The 17,734-nt window shown below is 51.6% G+C and overlaps 1 protein-coding gene across 19 annotated transcripts in view; it reads right to left on the minus strand.

The window, feature by feature from the left end:
* Window positions 1–1,155: 1,155 nt before the first annotated feature.
* Window positions 1,156–17,734, minus strand: part of SECISBP2 (SECIS binding protein 2) — a 30,960-nt gene continuing 14,381 nt past the window's right edge. For 13 of the 19 annotated variants that reach the window (XM_066368435.1, XM_066368432.1, XM_066368431.1 and 10 more), the window contains 9 exons: window positions 16,498–16,587; window positions 14,851–14,983; window positions 12,862–13,028; window positions 11,998–12,136; window positions 10,102–10,252; window positions 9,324–9,544; window positions 2,899–3,053; window positions 2,396–2,588; window positions 1,156–1,987 (listed from right to left, as the gene is read on the minus strand). In XM_066368435.1, coding sequence (XP_066224532.1) covers window positions 1,884–1,987; window positions 2,396–2,588; window positions 2,899–3,053; window positions 9,324–9,544; window positions 10,102–10,252; window positions 11,998–12,136; window positions 12,862–13,028; window positions 14,851–14,983; window positions 16,498–16,587 — 1,353 coding nt within the window. In that variant the 3' untranslated portion in view covers window positions 1,156–1,883. The remainder of the gene's footprint in view (window positions 1,988–2,395; window positions 2,589–2,898; window positions 3,054–9,323; window positions 9,545–10,101; window positions 10,253–11,997; window positions 12,137–12,861; window positions 13,029–14,850; window positions 14,984–16,497; window positions 16,588–17,734) is intronic. The other 6 variants (XM_066368433.1, XM_066368429.1, XM_066368446.1 and 3 more) reach the window with 3 other exon arrangements.

A 17,734-nucleotide genomic window follows, 5' to 3' on the forward strand; every position in this document is an offset into this window, starting at 1 on the left:
GAGAGCAAAGAAAAGGATAGTGGGGAGGGGGAAGGGAAGCATTCATTTTTAAAAAATATTTTTTAAGACTTTATTCATTTGAAAGAGAGAGAGAGAGGAGAGAAGTGAGGGAGGAGCAGGAATGCCTTGACCAGGCAAGCCCAGGGTTTCGAACCCGGAACCTCAGCGTTCCAGTTCAACACTATATCCACTGCACCACCACAGGTCAGGCAGGAAGCATTCATTTTTGTTCCACTCAGTCATGTATTCATTGGTTGCTTCTTGTGTGTGCCCTGACTGGGGATCGAACCCGCAGCCTTGTCATTTTGGGACGATGCTCTAACTGACTGAGCTAACCAGCCAGGGACCAGAAGTCTGTTCCTTAACTTTTTGATCTATCACTTTCCCTATCCTCAGCAGCTTAGTGCAGCTGGAATGCTATTTCATTTTCTCTATATAAATTAATTTGGAACCTTCATTCTCAATCCACTACTCTCAAACCCAGGACAGTTGACTTGCTACCTGTTGATGTGGGGAGGGCAGAAAAGACCTTCTCGATGCTGCTCTTCCTGAGCCCAGAGAGATGTGTGGACAGAACTCAGGGCTTCGGAGTTTGGAGCTGATCGACCGAATCCTATGTCCCCTTAAAACGGCTCAGTATGTGTTTGGAGGGGCAGAGCACACACTGGGAGTGACCAGTGTCACTGACAACAGGAGAGGCAGGTGCTACACACACACACACACACACACACACACACACACACACACACGACCTGTCACACATTTTCAGCCCTGCCCACATAGTGCTTCTGACTCATTAGTCTACTTTCATTGCTCACCACTGCACCGGGTTCTCAGATACCATGTTGGTGTGACTGGGCTCAACCACCAGTGTTTTCATAGCCAGCAACACATGCTGGGCCTGACGAGCATGAACCAGGGACACTCCACCCAGCCATGTTCTCTGTGACTGGAGGGCCTGAGGCTGGGCCTGGTGACAGCAGGTTTCAGGCTGGAGACCTCAAGGGTCACTGCCGCCAGCTGCAGGAGGCATGGGTATAACAAACCTCTCCCCGTTCAGCCTCTTCCTTCCATTCAAAGTCCAAAAGCACAGATGGGGACAAAGGAGGAACTAGAAAGAGCAAGGATAAACCCAATGACCAGTTGACCAGAGTCTTCAGGGAAATTAAATAATCACTCTTTATTCAAAATAAATATGCCTTCTTACTTACAGAAAAATAGGAAAGTAAACCTCTTGTCTCCTGGCCTCTGTGACAGAAACCATACTCAAAGAGTGTGTTCATTTACAAAAGAAAGATCTGTAGATTATCAAAACTGAAATTTAGCAACTTTAATATACATTGTTTCTTTAAAAATTAAAGACTAAAAGAAATAATTCCTGTCAAAGGTCACAGATTAGAAACTGAATTTTCTGCTAAGGCTCATTTTAGCAAACCCTCCACATGTCCCCAAATCTTCCCACTGAGAGGCCGTGTCCTAAGGAGGCTCTGCCCTCCTGAGTGAGCACTGGCTCCCGAGGCGACAGTGTCAGCCACAATGCTCCCACTCCACCAGCCCGCTAGCTGAGCTGACGCCTCTGCAATGTGCAGGACACATCCTCTAAGCAGGGCACCCACCACGGAGGGCTAGGTTTCCAGTGTTGTCCAGGCTCACTGTTCCCGGGGCTCCCAGGAGAGGCTCTGTCAGCACGCCCAGCGCCTGCTCACAAGACCCACAGCTCTGATGCCACAAAGGCTGCCTCCCTCATGCCCTCCACGCTGCCAGCGCCCCAACGACAGCATCACAAATACATCAGGTCAGTGGAGAACTAAGAAGGGCCACAATGTTCAAATCTCCCCGTCCTTACCCCAAATACACACACACACACACACACACACCTCTTCTTATAAATTCAAGTTCATCATCTGAGAGGTGGAAGCCTCCAGCGACGCTTCGAGCTCCAGGGCACCCTGATGGTATGCATTCAGGTGTTTCCTCCAGATCTCCACTGGGAAGGAGAAAGCAGCAGGCTGAGAGGGGGTGGGCAGCGGGGCTCTGCTGGGAGCCAGCTCAGGCTATCTCAATGGCCTGCAGTCTCCACCCGCCACCCCCAGGGCACCCCTGCCCCTGTGCGCAGCATTAGTCACACCTCACTGCTTGCTGACCTTGACAACCTCCCAGGACACAGCTGCCCTTGCAGCCACCCTCTGTGTGAGACATTCATTGACAGGTCCTTGCAAACTCCCAGGTCTCAGAACACTCAGACAACGGCCAGGCCCTTACGCGGCCTTGCCTTCGGCAGCCAGTGCTGCTGGGCAGGCCACCACTCCGCCAGGCACTGGACTGGACTTTTCATCCAAGTCCATGAAGACCCGAAGGACATTTAGCCCAGACTCAGACTCGCCCTGGCACTCACTGTAGTGCGGCTCTTCTGACTCTGGAGAAGCTGGGGGGCTGTCCTCTGCCAGGCAGCTGGGGCCCTGCGCAGGCTGGCCGGCAGGGGCTTGGGACCCAGGCTGTCCCGCCTGCTCCTGCTGCACGTTCTCCAGCATGGTCTTGTATGCTTCCCGCGCCGCCATCGTCAGCTCAACCATCTTGTGGAACTGGTCCTTGGACAGAAGTGAGCATAAAGGTGATGTCCCCGGACCACAGAAGACATGGGTCTTCTACAAACCCCAAGGGCACCCTCCACAAAGCAAAGGGTGACACCCACCTAGGGTGCTGCCTCAAGAGAGAACAGGGCACCTTAGGTACCTCTGTAGCAGCAGGGAGCCCAGAGCTAAATTTGAAATCACACTTCCCTTCTGTGTATTAAGGACAGCAAGGCCCCTGAAAGTGAGTGTGACTGACCGCCCACGACCTCCACCTCTTCTCCTCCCTCCCGAGCCGGCGGCCAGACTGGGCCTCTTCCCTGCACACCTGGGCCCCGTCGTAGCTGAAGATGCCCACCACACTGACAGGAACGGCCTTGTTCAAACTACGCCCCAGGGCTTTGCGGTTGAGCGCAAACACGAAGGGGATGTTCTGTTCACAGGCGTAGTTGATGATGGTGTGCAGGGTGTCATCCAACCCGCCTGCAGAGGACAAGGACAGGACAGGAGATGTGTCACAGGGCACAGCAGGGTGCTGGTTGCCAGGGTTCCTTGCTACAGACAGCAACACTGCCCAGATACCTCCCGCCCAGCCCAGAGGCCTGTGCCAGGTGTGCAAGGGAAAGCAGGTTGCTGCAGCACCAGTACAGGATTCCTCCCAGAGTGTGGAATAAGTCATCGCCAAAAGACCATCCCTCCGTGTAACAAAACAGTCCACGCTGATGCAAGGGCGGCCTTATACCTGTTGAAGTCTTTGCAAATATTTACCGAAGCCAGGCCGCTGCTTCAGCTGCCTCACACGTGCTATCATAAAAGAACACTGAAAAGGGGGTACACCCCACTTACACATGGGACTCGAGCAGAGAGCCCCCTCCAACCTGACCACCCACGGCACCACCTTCCATCAGCCGCCAGGCTCCCAGCGCTGCGCAGCGAGGGCACGCACAGCAGGGGCAGCAGAGGCAGCATGAAGCAGCTCCACGTGCACGGCCGACCTGCCCGCCAGAAACCCAGCAGCACCAGAGAACCACTGCCAACAAAAGCATCACCCACGGAGTCTGCGCAGATAACCCAGAAGCTGTCTGCACACCACGCAGCCAGCTAGCGGGCACGACAGAGAAACAGCTGCATGCAGGACAGCCCCCAAACACCGCAGCAGGCAGGAGTCTACGTACCAGCACACACTCTCAGAGAGACTTCCATGTGCTACTAAACACAATGGAAAACTCTAGCACACGAAAGACGTCTCTACTCTCAGCCAGGATGATCCAAAATTATAACAAGTCAATTCTACATTAGCCTAAAACTTTGAAACACCATGATTTACTACAAAATAGGACTTTTTTTTTTAATGAAAAAAGTACACAAGTAGAAACAGCATTTTTTAAATAAATTGAGAGGGTGAGAGGCAGGGAGGCAGAGAGAAAGACTCCCACATGCGCCCCAACCAGGATTCACATGGCAAGCCCACTAGGGGACAATGTTCTGCCCATCTTGGGCGTTGCTCTGTTGCTTGGCAATCGAGCTCTTCTTAGCAACTGAGGCGGAGGCCATGGAGCCATCCTCAGCAACTGGGGCTTGAACCATTTGAGCCATGACTGAGGGAGGGGAAAGGGGGGAGAAGGGTGGAGAAGCAGATGGTCACTTCTCCTGAGTGCCCTGACTGGGGATCAAACCCAGAACCTCCACATGCTGAGTGACGCTCTACTGCTGAGCCAACCAGCCAGGGTCAAAACAGCATTTTGAAAAAGGGAAATACCAGGGTAGTACCACCAGGCAGTACAAGCATGCTGTAAGCTACAAGAATGTAAATAAGGGGATGAGAGTGACAGAACAGAGAGGGTCCAGGATGACTCAAATGCGTAGAATTGGTCTGTGAGAAAGTACCCGAGGCAGTGGAGAAGGGCAGTGGGGCAGCCCAGCATATGCCACCCCAGACACAGAAGCACAGAGAACAGGGAAAAACAGAACACATCCATCACCATGGATGGAAGGCCAGGGCTGACTGCCGTAAACCCAGCTGTGACTGACGGAATAAAAAATACTCCCTGCACGATCAAAAAAGGTGAAAAGAAAACAGGCTACTAACAAACCAAGAAACATTTTCTACTCTTACCCAAAGGGCCTACTCTCTTGTAAAGAAAAAAAAGGTAATAACTATATAAAAATGATCATCCCAAAAGACAAATGGGCAAAGAAAGTGAACAAAAAATACCATGCTCTTAAGCAAATCAAAAGATGCTCAATCTCCCTCGCAAGTCAGGGCACCGGGAGGGCGCGCAGGGCCCGCGGAAGCGGTCAGGAGAGGGGAGGGCGCGCAGGGCCCGCGGAGGCGGAGGCGGTCAGGAGAGGGGAGGGCGCGCAGGGCCCCACGGAGGCGGAGGCGATCAGGAGAGGGGAGGGCGCGCAGGGCCCGCGGAGGCGGTCAGGAGAGGGGAGGGCGCGCAGGGCCCGCGGAGGCGGTCAGGAGAGGGGAGGGCGCGCAGGGCCCGCGGAGGCGGTCAGGAGAGGGGAGGGCGCGCAGGGCCCGCGGAAGCGGTCAGGAGAGGGGAGGGCGCGCAGGGCCCGCGGAGGCAGAGGCGGTCAGGAGAGGGGAGGGCGAGCAGGGCCCGTGGAGGTGGTGGGCACACACTGTTACACAGGCACACATCTTCCATTCTCAACATGGAACCTGTGGAGATGCTCACACAGGTACATCCCAATGTGCAAGTCACCGACAGGCTGGGGTCTGAACACTACTGACACACCCATCAGTATGCATAGGGCAGCCTTTCCAGAGCAGCTGTGCGATGTGCCAGCGTGACAGAAGGACCCTGCAACTGAAGCTAAGGAACAGGTGCACACCGTGTTCACACCCAGGCGGAGAGTCGAGGACACAGACATCTGGCAGTGTGGCTGTCGCTAAGCAACTGGAGGAAATCTGCAGGGTTTACTTCCCAAAAGAAAGCAGTAAAACAGTGAGCCCCACCCACAATGGTGAGCTGCGTCACCTATCACCGAGAAGGGTCACAGCGCCTGTCACACTGCTGCTGTCCTCAGCACGTTGGCCACTTCGTACAGAATATACAATGTCTGCATGAGAGGAAGATTCCTCAGCCTCGTAATGACGATTCCTGACTTTCCTCGAGAGAGAGAGACTTTCCCAGTGCACACCACGGTGAGAATGGGAAGCACCTTCTGCAGCAGGTGACCAGGCAGAGTGTTAAGCCCCACACCCTGCTCCAGATCTACCAGAGGACCACGAGAGGTGACAAGGACACCACCTCTGGGGACATAAATTTCAAAGAAAAACAGCAATTCTGGGTGGACTGGGAGAAGGGGAGATGGCAGAGGTGGGGCTGAGAGTCTGTTCCTGACATGTAACTATGTGTCACTGAGTCCCCTAGGGCCTAGTCATCAACTGAGTCGTTTCTCCCCCATGTCTCTGCCCTGGGGCTCATCACAAGTGCTATGTCAGCGTGTGCAAAACAGAGCAAACCCAGCTGGCCAGCTGCTGGACTAGCCACAGAGGGGGTGTAGAGAGGGCTACCTGCCTGATCACAGTGGCCACGTGTCTCTGCCGCTGTGGGAACACTGAGGTTTATGTTGAGAAAGGCTCCTTCTGAGAGTTGGTACAGGCAGGCAGAGGGTGCCCACGTGACCAGACCCCAGTAAACACCCTGAGCGCTGTTTGTACCCAGAATCCCTAAAGAGAACAGTTAACGCGAGTTGTCTTTGCGCCCTGTGTGACCACCCAGGAAAAGATGCAGAGCGTGTGCCTGGCCCACGGGCTTCACCCCACACGCCTTCCTCTTGTCTGACCTGCTGCCTCCTTCCACTGCAGTAAACCCCAGCTTGAGGAAAGCACTGCGTCCTCAGGTACTGAGAGTCCTCCTGGCACATTCCTGAACCAACGCGGGCTTGGGAACCCCAACACAGCAGCCATGTCGAACACTACTCAACCAACCTGCTCACCAAGGTCACTCGTGAGAGTTGAGAGCAGCCCAGTGCCCTCACAGCTCCACACTGAGACAGCCTGAGACGGGCCAAACACTGTCAGGGGGACAATCCATGAGGAGTTTAAATTCAAGTACAGAATGACCAGGTGAAAGGCCACACTGAGCAAATGTAGAGCTTTAACATAACCTACAACTTGTGATGTGGAATTTACCTTTAAAGTGACTGCAAGCATTAGTACCTTTCCCAAGAAATGTGTTAAGAGGCACAATCAAGTTCCTGATGCCGCCCAGCAAAACACGCAGGAACTGATGATGTTTCAAGTGCACACCAAATCCTCAAGCTGCCTGTCGGTGACATCTCAGCCTGGTTCTCCAGCATGGAGAGGAGGATCTGCGCACCACGCGTTTGCTGCTGGCGCTGTAGCACCACAGGAGGTGTGAGACCAGAGCAGAAAACCACCAAGAAGTGGAAATGTACACGCTTGACTGAGCTCACCAGCCTAAGGCAACAGGGAGGAAAGCCCAGATTAGACCCAGCTGTCTACACCCCAGAATTAACTCCCTAGAGTGCAGCAATTATCCACACTGGGCAGGCACCTCCAGAGGCTAGGGGTTCCGGTCAGGAGGGCTGGTGACAGTGTGTCTGTGTCCAGACCCATGTTACCATCAACACCAGGGCACTAGCCCTCCAGGGAGGTGAACGGCATGTCTGCAGGATGCCAGGTACCACACCTCTCCTGGTGAGCAGGAGGACAACCTCCAGGGACGTCAAGACCCCGAGCCCTTCCTATGCAGGAGGTGGGAGATGGAGAGCCTTCCTTCCCAGTGACATGCCCCAGGAGTCGGGGACACCCCCAGAACACTTCCTACCCAGCTGTCCCAGAGCAGAGGGCTGACTGGGTCCTTGGAGCAGCAGCATCACCAAGAACTCACTAGGAACGCACACCCTGGGCCCTCTGGATCCAAATAAGCAGAACCCAGTTCCTGGAGACTCACATTCACCAGTTTAAGAACCACTGCCCTCCAGTGCAGCCTGTCCCCAGACGTCCAGTCAGCCTCTGAGAAGCTGCTCGACAAGCTGACAGCCAAGGAAACCTCCACCAGAGACCCACGTGGCAAACCACCACAGCCAGGGAGGCCATGTGGGGATAAGGAAGCTTCAATCCCTAAAAAAGTGACACACCCATGGGGCAACCACAACTGCCACACACACACAATCTCCAAAGAACAAAACAGCTCGCAGAATTTAAAAATAGCGGAAATGAAAAATCTGACATAAAGTTCAGAAAACAGAACCAAAAGAAGTGAAGAGTCAAAACTGGGTGCAGTGCAGGCGGCCCTGCAGGCCCGGCAACTGAGCAGCGGGGCTCCGGATGCCGACAGAGGAGTGGCTGGAGGGGTTCACAGCACAGACCCAACAGGGCGTCCCACACCAGAGGGCACTGGTGCAAGCTGTCCCACCTTCAGAACCGTGGACACAATGAAGTTCTCAGACACTTCCAGAGATGGAGAAAACAAAGGAAAAAAGGTCAAGAAGCAGAAAGACTGGATTTCGAGCACCATCTCTCACATGTGTCCCACACCATTTCCGCACCAGCAACTGATGACAACATGCTCAAGCTGACAAGGTGAGCCCAAGGCAAGGGAGTGGGCAAGAGTTAAGACATCACCTGTAACAGGGGTGTGGGGCCATCCCCACAACTACGGGCCCAGGTGGCACACAGGGCATAGATGATTTTAGAAGACAAAGCCGCAGAATGCCCGATGTACCAACTGTCTTAGGAGGCTCCAGCAGCTGGCTGAGGGCGTGCAGTGATGACCGTTAGGCTGAGCTCCTGCCTCAGGACTGTGAGGGGCACTACCACCACACAACCAAGTGGGACATCCCTAAAATCGCTGTGCTATCTACTCCGACAGGTAAGGATCAATCTCTGACCCGAGCGGGATACGGTGAGACTGCCAGGCTGGCATGGGCAGGTCCAGCTACTGTTCTTGGGCCTCTGGAGGCCGCAGAAAAGTTGGGAGCCTCAAGTCTGAGATGTGAAGTGGCCACTGGAAAGCTCAGTGTAGGAGCTGGACTCATCACCTGCAAGGGCAACCCCATGGAGTTGAACTGCATGGGGGGACAAAGGTCCAGGACGGCCCAGCTGTGGCCTGGAGTGCTGACCCCAGGTGCAGAGGGACGGCTGGTGCCTGCAGTGCCCTCTCCTGACTGCCATCCCTGCCCTGCAAAGCCTGAGGACATACAACGGACAAGTTGGAGGCCACTGGAGCGAGGTCACAAGCCAGAGTTCACTGTCAATCACTTCACCCAGCATTTCATATCCCATGTTGTCAATCACTTCACCCAGCATTTCATATCCCATGAAACAGAGCCAACCTTCCACTGTCAAAAAGAGGGCCATGTGCTTGGACAAACCCACACCTTTAATGAGTGAATGGGCCCAGGAGTTAAGTCACAGAAGAAAGCAGGGCATTTAAAATGGACAAAGCCCACTGCCTGGCAGCCATTCACAAAACCTCTGTGGTGTGAGTGACCAGTGACCCTCTGTAGCTCCAGGGCAAACCCACACCATGTCCAGCATGCTGCGTGATGAAGACATGTCCTTTGTGCTGCCAGAGGCCCACAGGGCCACCCAGAGCCATGCCATGAAGACCACAGGGGCCAAGCTGCCCTGCAGGGTCAGGCACACGGTGGGCAAATAAACTCTGGAAACCAATCAGTCAATTAAAACAAAAGGAAACGAGCCACACTGCCCATGCTTAGTTGCTGGCGGCGTGTGGTGGGCCGTCCACCAGGGAGAAAGCACATTACCTTTCGACTGTATCTTCTCACAGTTGGGGGAGATGATGACGCACTTGAGCTTCCTGAGCCGCAGGTGTTTGAGCACCTCCCTCAGCCCCAGCACAAGCCGGCGTTTGGTCTTGGCCTTGACAGGGTCTTTCTGGTACATTCGGTCTTGGAAGCGGACCAGCTCCTTCAACAGATCCATCACACAGGCGTCTACCTCCTTGCTGAGCACCTGGCTGCAGTAACTGAAAGAGACAACGACTGTCACCAGCTTCCTACTGACTGTGACTCTGCAGGGCTGCTGCTCAGGAGGAATGCGACGGCACGGTCCCTGAATGGCTGGATTTAATGAATGGTAGGAACCAAAGCACCCTCCCCCGATGCCACCTACAAGAGACAGAAGCTCTGTACCCCAGAGGCTGCCAAACATCCCCCACCATGGCCACTCCCTATGCGCCACTCCTGAACCACCTGGAGTGTGCCCCAAAGGAAAAGAGGCAGCACAGCTTCCCAAGAAATTCTGCAGAGAAGTCAAACCGCATGCTGCGCACTGTTCCTCACTGGCCATTCCCCCAACTGAGAACCTGGACCTGGGCAGCTCTGCCACCACCAGCAGGATGAGAGAGCTTGTGGAAGCAGGTTCAGGAATCCGTGTGGCATGACTAGACATGTGGCTCCCTCCACTGGGAGAGAAACAGACCCTCGCTCTCAGCTTCCCAGTGAGCACGCCAGGGTATATGAGAACTCCGCCCCATAGCCAGAGCAAGCAGTGCCCACCCCAGGCCCCTAGGGGGTCACTCACTCCCTGAATCTCCGGCTGTGGATCTTGGGGCAGCTGGCACCTTCAGGGGCCAGGTAGCAGGTCTCTGCCTCCTTGTGGATCTCAGCTTCCAGTGGCTCTTCTGACTGGCTCTCCACAGCAGGAGTGAAGCTTATGGACACTTCTGCACCCCCTGGAATGTCACAGAAAAGTCACGGCACAGCATCCACATGGCAGGGGCTGGGCCAGGGTGTGCCCCACAGCAACATGCAGAGCAGTGTCACCAGGGCCCCAAAAGCGACCCACACTCAACACATTCAAACATGGTTACTGAGCACCATGGTTACTGCCACATAGTGGCAGCAGAATGATGGGAATGGTCTGGGAAAAAACAGAAGAACCTGACAGCTTCCTATTCTGGCCTGGCCAGTGGTGGCGCAGCAGACAAAGCATCGACCAAGGAGGCTGAGGTCCTGGTTTGAAACCCCAAGGTCACAGCTTAAGTGCAGGGTTACTGGCTTGATCCCAATGTTGCTGGCTTGAGCAAAGGGTCACTGGCTCAGCTGGAGCCCCCAGTCAAGGCACATATGAGAAAGGAATCAGTGAACAACTAAAGTGAAAGCAACTACGAGTTGATACTCTCATCTGTATACTCTCATCTGTCTCTCCCTTCCTGTCTCTCTCTCTCTCTAAAAACACAAAACAAAAAAACTGATCAATGTCACCCCATTAAATTTAATCTTCTAAATAAAATTAAAAACAAACAAAAAACCTTTCCATTCTAGAGTTATCTTCCTGACCCAATTTAGTTACTTATATTTACTGCAGCAAAATATTTACAAAACCTATCATTTTAACCATTTTAGGTGTGCAGTTCAGTGGCCAATTTATATTTTAATCTTGAAATTAATTTTTGCACTTAAATGCTTGAAACTATTCCTTTACCAAGTAATCCTTAAATAAGAGCTAAAGTCAAAAATCTAAACTATGAGAGCCTCAAGGGGTGTGTTAAACACATCAGACAGGATTCAGTAATCGCTACGGTTCCCAAACATTTCTTTGAGAGACTTCCAAAGTGCCATGAGGTGCCAGCTCACCTGGGAAGAAATTCAGGGCACGCATCACACAGCCAGGGTAGGCGGGACCGGTCACTCCTGAGAGCCTGTCTGGCAGGAGCCTGTGAGGATGAGTGGCAGTAGACCCCAGCCTATGCCCCGCCTAGGTAATGCCAGCAGGAAAGTGTGCTCACACCCTGTGCATTCACCACACTGCTACAGTGACTGCACCTAATGGCTCCATGGCACACTGTACACCTGGACGTAGTACAGTAATGACTATGGGAACTGCTCCTTGGGGCCACAGACACTGCTGGCCAGCGAGGCACCCATGGCAAGACTGCCTGGGAAGGAAGCCCAATGCTCACCAGCAGGCTGTGGCTGGACCAGGACTTGGGCGGGAACTAGGGAGCCCTGGGGCTGCTCTGTTCCTGAGGTCTGTGCTGCGTTCACTGTGTGAAGTCCACAAGTTCCATGCTTATGACCTGTGCACTTTTCTGAGTGTATTACTCAATAAAAACCTTAGTGAACACGTCCTCTTTATAACTCTACATCTTGCACACTCATGGGAAAGCAGCTTTGCAGTTAGTGGGGTTAACTCTCCAAGATACTTCAATCCATGAGGTCCATCTAAGACCACACAGATCAAACCCAGGGGCCTCAGGCTCTGCCCCTCACAGACCCCAGAAGCAGGGGCATCAGAGGCCCACTGTCTGTAGGGACACGTTATACTGTCAAGTTGGCAATCTGAGAACTCTATTCTTTTGGTTTAGCACTGACTCACTTTTACCACAAAGTGGCCAGAGGCTGGCAGAATTCTGGATGGTGTGCAGCACACAGCTGCCCCCTGAAGGGTTAAGATGCAGCCAACAGAGACATGCACCTGAGGGCTCACCCTGCTCAAGTGCTAGGTCGTCCCCAACGCTCTCTCCATCTTGCACATCGTCATCGACAAAAGCTGGGCTCACTGTATTTTCTTGGAGACGCTGCTGCTTTCTCTCTTCCCGTTCTTTCAAAATAATCTTTAAAATTGAGTAAATGGTTAAGGCATCTAAATATTGTACTTACAAACAAGCTCTTCTGCAAAATAAACCACCCAGGTCAGCTTACTGGCAGTATGCCCATCTGTGCCTTCACAGCCACAACTTGCCCCACCCTGCCCAGGGGTGCCCAGGAACCCAGGAAGAATGTGCCCCACCCCGCCCCGGGGTGCCCAGGAGCCCAGGAAGAATGTGCCCCACCCCGCCCCGGGGTGCCCAAGAGCAGCACTGCCCCTCACTCAGGTGCATGCAGCAGAGTGCAAGTAAAACCTGGATTCTGAGGCAACAGGGCAGCTTGTCACCTGGCCCTGGGTAAGACACTTAGCTCCCCACCCAAGCCTGGCCACACACCACAGGCTGCTAAGTGAAATGAAGGGGTGTGTGTGCAACAGCCATGAGGGAATTTCTCCAGGACATGTCCAGTACCCCCGAACCTGGGCAGCAGACACCTCACTGCAGGCAGGACGAGGTTGTTGAGTACAGAGAGCATAACTCACTCCCCTACTCGTTTCCTGTCCCTGTCCCTGTAGCTTATAAAACGGCGTCCCTCTCTAGTGGATGAGGCCATCCCACTGTGCACACCCCAGGTGTCCCTTGGGGAGTAAGGGACTATTTCTCAGAGAACCCCAAGCCCATCCTAAAGCAGCAGAGACGAGAGCAGCAGCCCCACAGGCCCTCTGGCCCCTGGTGTCCAGGGCAGCACTCACCTTCTTCAGGGAGGTCGGCTTCTTGGCCTTGGGGACCTCCCTCTGCTTCCCCTTCTTCATCAGGGGGGCACTGGAGTCCAGTGGGTTGTGTGGGGTCTTCACCTGGCTGAAGCAGTGGCCCTTCTTCCCTGACATGGCTTCTTTAGAGAGAACGGGAACGGCTCCGACTGCAACACAGCGAGGACAATGCCTCAGGAGGGCTCCCCGTGCCGTCTTAACTGTCCCCACAACCTTACTTGTCCTCATGGAACTGTCCGTCAACATCTTCAAATTGGCAATGACTGTAAGTGAAACTTAGAATCTTTTGGTAGAGAACCAAAAACATCCATTAACTTGGGAAGAACCCTCTTCCTGTCCTTATCCTGAAGGCTCCTGTTTCTCAGTAAGTCTTAATGTGCGAGCACATTTTTTGACTGAGGCCATTTCTGGTAGTTTGTACTTATGATGGCCCTTTTGGTTAAATCTCTCCCCACCACTTCCAGTGGCTCTACCTTGGTGGAAGTCAGCTACTGGTTTCTATATGCATGTCTTCTTGGAAGGCCCTTTTAACAGTCTAGCAACATTTATAGTTGATTCTCTGGTGTTTTTCACACATAACCCCACTTCCCAAAATCTCCTCGTGCACAGTGATAACAGTCCCTCCAGTGAGCACATGGTTATGACCACTCCTCAACACCTCCAGTCTGCCCTGACTTCTGCAAAGGTGGTACCCACTGGAAGTGGTGGGGAGAAACTTAGCCTGAAGGGCCATTGTAAATACAAACTACCAGAAATGGCCTTAGTCAAAAAATGAGATCACAACCCCCCTCCCCCAAAAAAGAAAAAAAATGTGATCATTCACTCATAGACTTTACTAAGAAACTTCCAGATAGGGATAGGAAGATGGTTCAACTTGCACCAAAACAGCTGGATTGGCCCCTGCAGACCTTTCTTTACCAAAAAGATGAGCTGAGGAAAGACCATGTAAGGGGGCAGAGATTCCGAGCTTTGGTACATAGTAGTTGTCATAAAGTTTTCCTGGACCAGTGGTGGTGCAGTGGATACAGCATCAACCCAGAACGCTGAGGTCCCTGGTTACAAACCCTGAGGTCGCTGGCTTGAGCAAGGGATCACTGACATGATCCCATGGTCACTGGCTTAGCTTGAGCCCCCCAGTCAAGGCAACTATGAGAAGCAATCAATGAATAGCTAATGAAGCAACTACGAGTTGATGCTTCTCATCTCTCTCCCTTCTTGTCTCTCTTAAAAAAACCACCAACCTGTTTGTGGTTTTGCTTACAGCTACCAGAGTAAATATGAAGCACTACCTCATTGTGGTTTCAACCTTAATTTCTGATGACTAATGATGGCTATTTGTGTATCGTCTGTGGAGAAATGTCTTTTCTAGTGTTTCTATTTTTTGAGTTTATTATTAAGTAATAAACTGAATATGAAAGGTTTATCACATATGATTTTCAAACATCTTCTTTCATTCTGCAAGCTGTCTTTTCACTTTCTTGATAATGTCATTTGTTACACAAATGTTTTTAATTTTGATGAAATCCACTTCATCTATGATTGCTTTTCTCGCCTGTCCTTTTAGTGTCCTATCTAAAAATTCACTGTCTAATTCAAGGTCATGTGAGTTTACCTCTGTTTTCTTCTAAGAGCTTTATAGTTATAGATCTTATGTTTAGGTTGGTGATCCATTCTGAGTTCACCTTGTTTATGGAGTGAGGCAGGGTATAGCTTCTCTCTTTAGCATGTGGAATTCAGTTGTCCCAGCACCAATTTTTAAGAGACTGTTCTTTATTTTTTTAATGAATACATAACCCTGTCAAAACCCACAGGCCACACACGAGTTTATTTCCGAACTATCATTTCTATTCCCCTAGTCTATGTCTATCCTTATTTCAGTACAACCCCCCCCCCAAAAAAAAACCCCGCCAGCCACAGAATAGTCTATGTGAAAAAGACATTCAAACATTTGAGATTAAAAGACGCTTTTACCTGAAAACACAACTGGCCCGGAGGACGGCTTTGCGCCCTGGGAGTGCTGCTTCCTCTCCAGCGCGGTCAGCATTCCCCCCAGATCCAGCTGCACAGGGAGCTGGCTCTTCTTTCCATTACTTTTAAAATTATTCTAAAAAGTTCAAAAATAGGAAGTTTATAAATACATCTCACAAACTGCCCTTTTCATTTTGTGACAAAAAAATCATATAAAGATAAAAATGAAATAGACTTAGAGACTATAAAAATCTTAAAATGAAAAATCAATATAATTAAAGAGAAAGCCCAATTAATCCCATGCTACCTGACAATACTGTCACCAGTGACTTACCCCCATTCTTTCACAACACAGGGTTCACGTTCAAGCACTATGTCCCACCTGCACCGTGGGTAACAGTGCGCTTCTGCAGACAGGAACCCTTCCGGAACATAGTCTCTGTTGTATGGGAGGCTCACTGGTTAGCGTTACCGCCTCATTGGCCCCATTCATTGTCCAACTGCCTACGTGAACCAGCCGACTGCCATGAGACCATGGCAACAGGGTCAGAAATGTACACAAGCCCACGTTGCCCCAGCAGGTAAGTATTATGCTCAGACACTAAGTCTGACACATTGTGGACACATGTCAATGCTGACCAGCTGTGGCCTGGGTCTGCGGCAGTCTGAAGGCTATGGCAGGCAGGCCATGCGCAGGCCTCAGTACTCCCTCCCGCTCTCCTACCCACAGCGCTCCTTCCCGGCATCAGAACCCCATTGGCTGGAGGCTCACACCAAGATGCAAGCGCTAAGGACAGCACAGGTGGGCGACACAGACTTCCCACCACCAGGGTGGAGGATGTCCGCATATAACACGACAATGCAAAGTTAGTTCACACCAGGGTTTAGAATTTTACTTTTCACAAATGTGAAAATACTCAAGTACCCTACTTTGAAAGGCAAAAATGACAATGAACATGCCCAATGTGCAAGTTCTCCATGTAGAGTATGAGCCATAAGTCCATTCCTGAATCCTCAGTGGGGCTGGGGTACAAGAACCATCTCTTCCGCTATTCTGACTACTCAAAGGGATATCTGAGTGACTCTGCTATTCTCCTCTGTCAGACACTGCCGCCTCACAAAACAATTCTTGTTCCCTAGACAAACTGAATCAACACTTTCTCTTTAAGTCGAAGTTTCATAGGCAGTATATTCCCCTTCTTTCTGATATAGCAGTGGTAGTCACCAACAGTCTTATTACAAAAGTGACAGGAAAGTGTTTTAGCTGAAAAGCAGTCTGCTGGAACATACTGAACTTCCTCCTCCAAGGAATAAATAAAAACAAAACAAAACAAAACATCGGTCTCCAGGCAGGATGGGTCAGTGGATAGAGCATTGGCCCTGGATGCCAAGGCCACGGTTTTCACCTGGTTAGGGCACTTACAAGAAGTGATCAATGAGTACAGAACTAAATGAAACAACTAAGTGAAACGTGTTGATGCTTCTGCTTCTCATTCTTATCTCCCCCTCCCCTCTGAAATCAATGGAAAAATTAAGAGAAAAAAACCCACCAGCTTCCAAACACAAAGAAGTCTGGAAAGCAGGTTTATATCAGAGAGTTCAGTTTAGCAGGAAAAGTTAAGCCTAAAGTGGTCTCATTCTAAAATTTACCTGTGGCTGCTGTATAGATTGAAATTTCGGTGACTCTACTCTGTCTCTTCTTTCAGATGCAACTGCCAGATTGGGGAACTCCTCGGCATCCTAAGTAAACCACACACCCTTTAGCACGTCATGCATCATGAGACTCAGATGTGCCCAAGTGAGACCTCTCTCTGTTCATATTTCCAAGAAGAGCTTCCATAGAAGTGCTCAAAGGGAATACAAAATAGCTCCCCAAACTGTAACATAAGAGCTTCAGCTTAACTTTACTTAGAACTACTTTAAAGACCCCAGTTCCAAAATCCTGCTCCGGAGAGCAACAGTGGGGCCCCAAAGAGTCTACAGAACTGCCCCTAATGGCAACATGAGTGTGTCCAAGCACCACCCTTCCTCATGCTTTGCATTAGGGAAACCATGTCCTGTCATTTGTGCTGATGGCAGGCTGAAAAATAGAAAGAGGGACAATGGGCCTCTGTACAACACTTGAACCATTAAAAAAGGTCTTATGTGGCCCTGGCTGGTTGGCTCAGTGGTAGAGCATTGGCCTGGCGTGCAGGAGTCCCGGGTTTGATTCCCGGCCAGGGCACACAGGAGAAGCGCCCATCTGCTTCTCCACCCCTCCCCCTCTCCTTCCTCTCTGACTCTCTCTTCCCCTCCTGCAGCCAAGTCTCCATTGGAGCAAAGTTGGCCCGGGCACTGAGGATGGCTCTATGGCCTCTGCCTCAGGCGCTAGAGTGGCTCTGGTTGCAACAGAGCGATGCCCCAGATGGGCAGAGCATCGCCCCCTGGTGGGCGTGCCAGGTGGATCCCGGTCGGGCACTTGCGGGAGTCTGTCTGACTGCCTCCACATTGCCAATTTCGGAAAAATACAAAAAAAAAAAGGTCTTATGTGCTTGTCAGCATTTTAGGGGCTCTGGAGGTTACATGAGAAATGAGGAAAATATGAGTTATTTATTGGCCCAAATCCAAATGCTGTGCCATGGTAACAGGCCTTCATATGCAGCCCACTATTCTGAGAGACTGCTCCTGGAACCTTGGGAACACCCAGGCTTGTGGGAAAGCCTCAGCTGGACCCTGGGCTGGACGCCTGGGCAACTCCACTCATCACTGTGCGGGCACCAGAAGCTAGGATGCTGAGTCCAGCACTGCAGACCCATGAGAAATGTGATTAGAGTCCAGGACAGCTCCTTGGAGCATGGGGGCATTTTGAAGTATGGCAGGACAATAATTTAAGAGCGCTTTTGTGAGT

The sequence above is a fragment of the Saccopteryx leptura genome, chromosome 2 (genome assembly GCF_036850995.1).
Source record: "Saccopteryx leptura isolate mSacLep1 chromosome 2, mSacLep1_pri_phased_curated, whole genome shotgun sequence".
Classification (NCBI taxonomy): domain Eukaryota; kingdom Metazoa; phylum Chordata; class Mammalia; order Chiroptera; family Emballonuridae; genus Saccopteryx; species Saccopteryx leptura.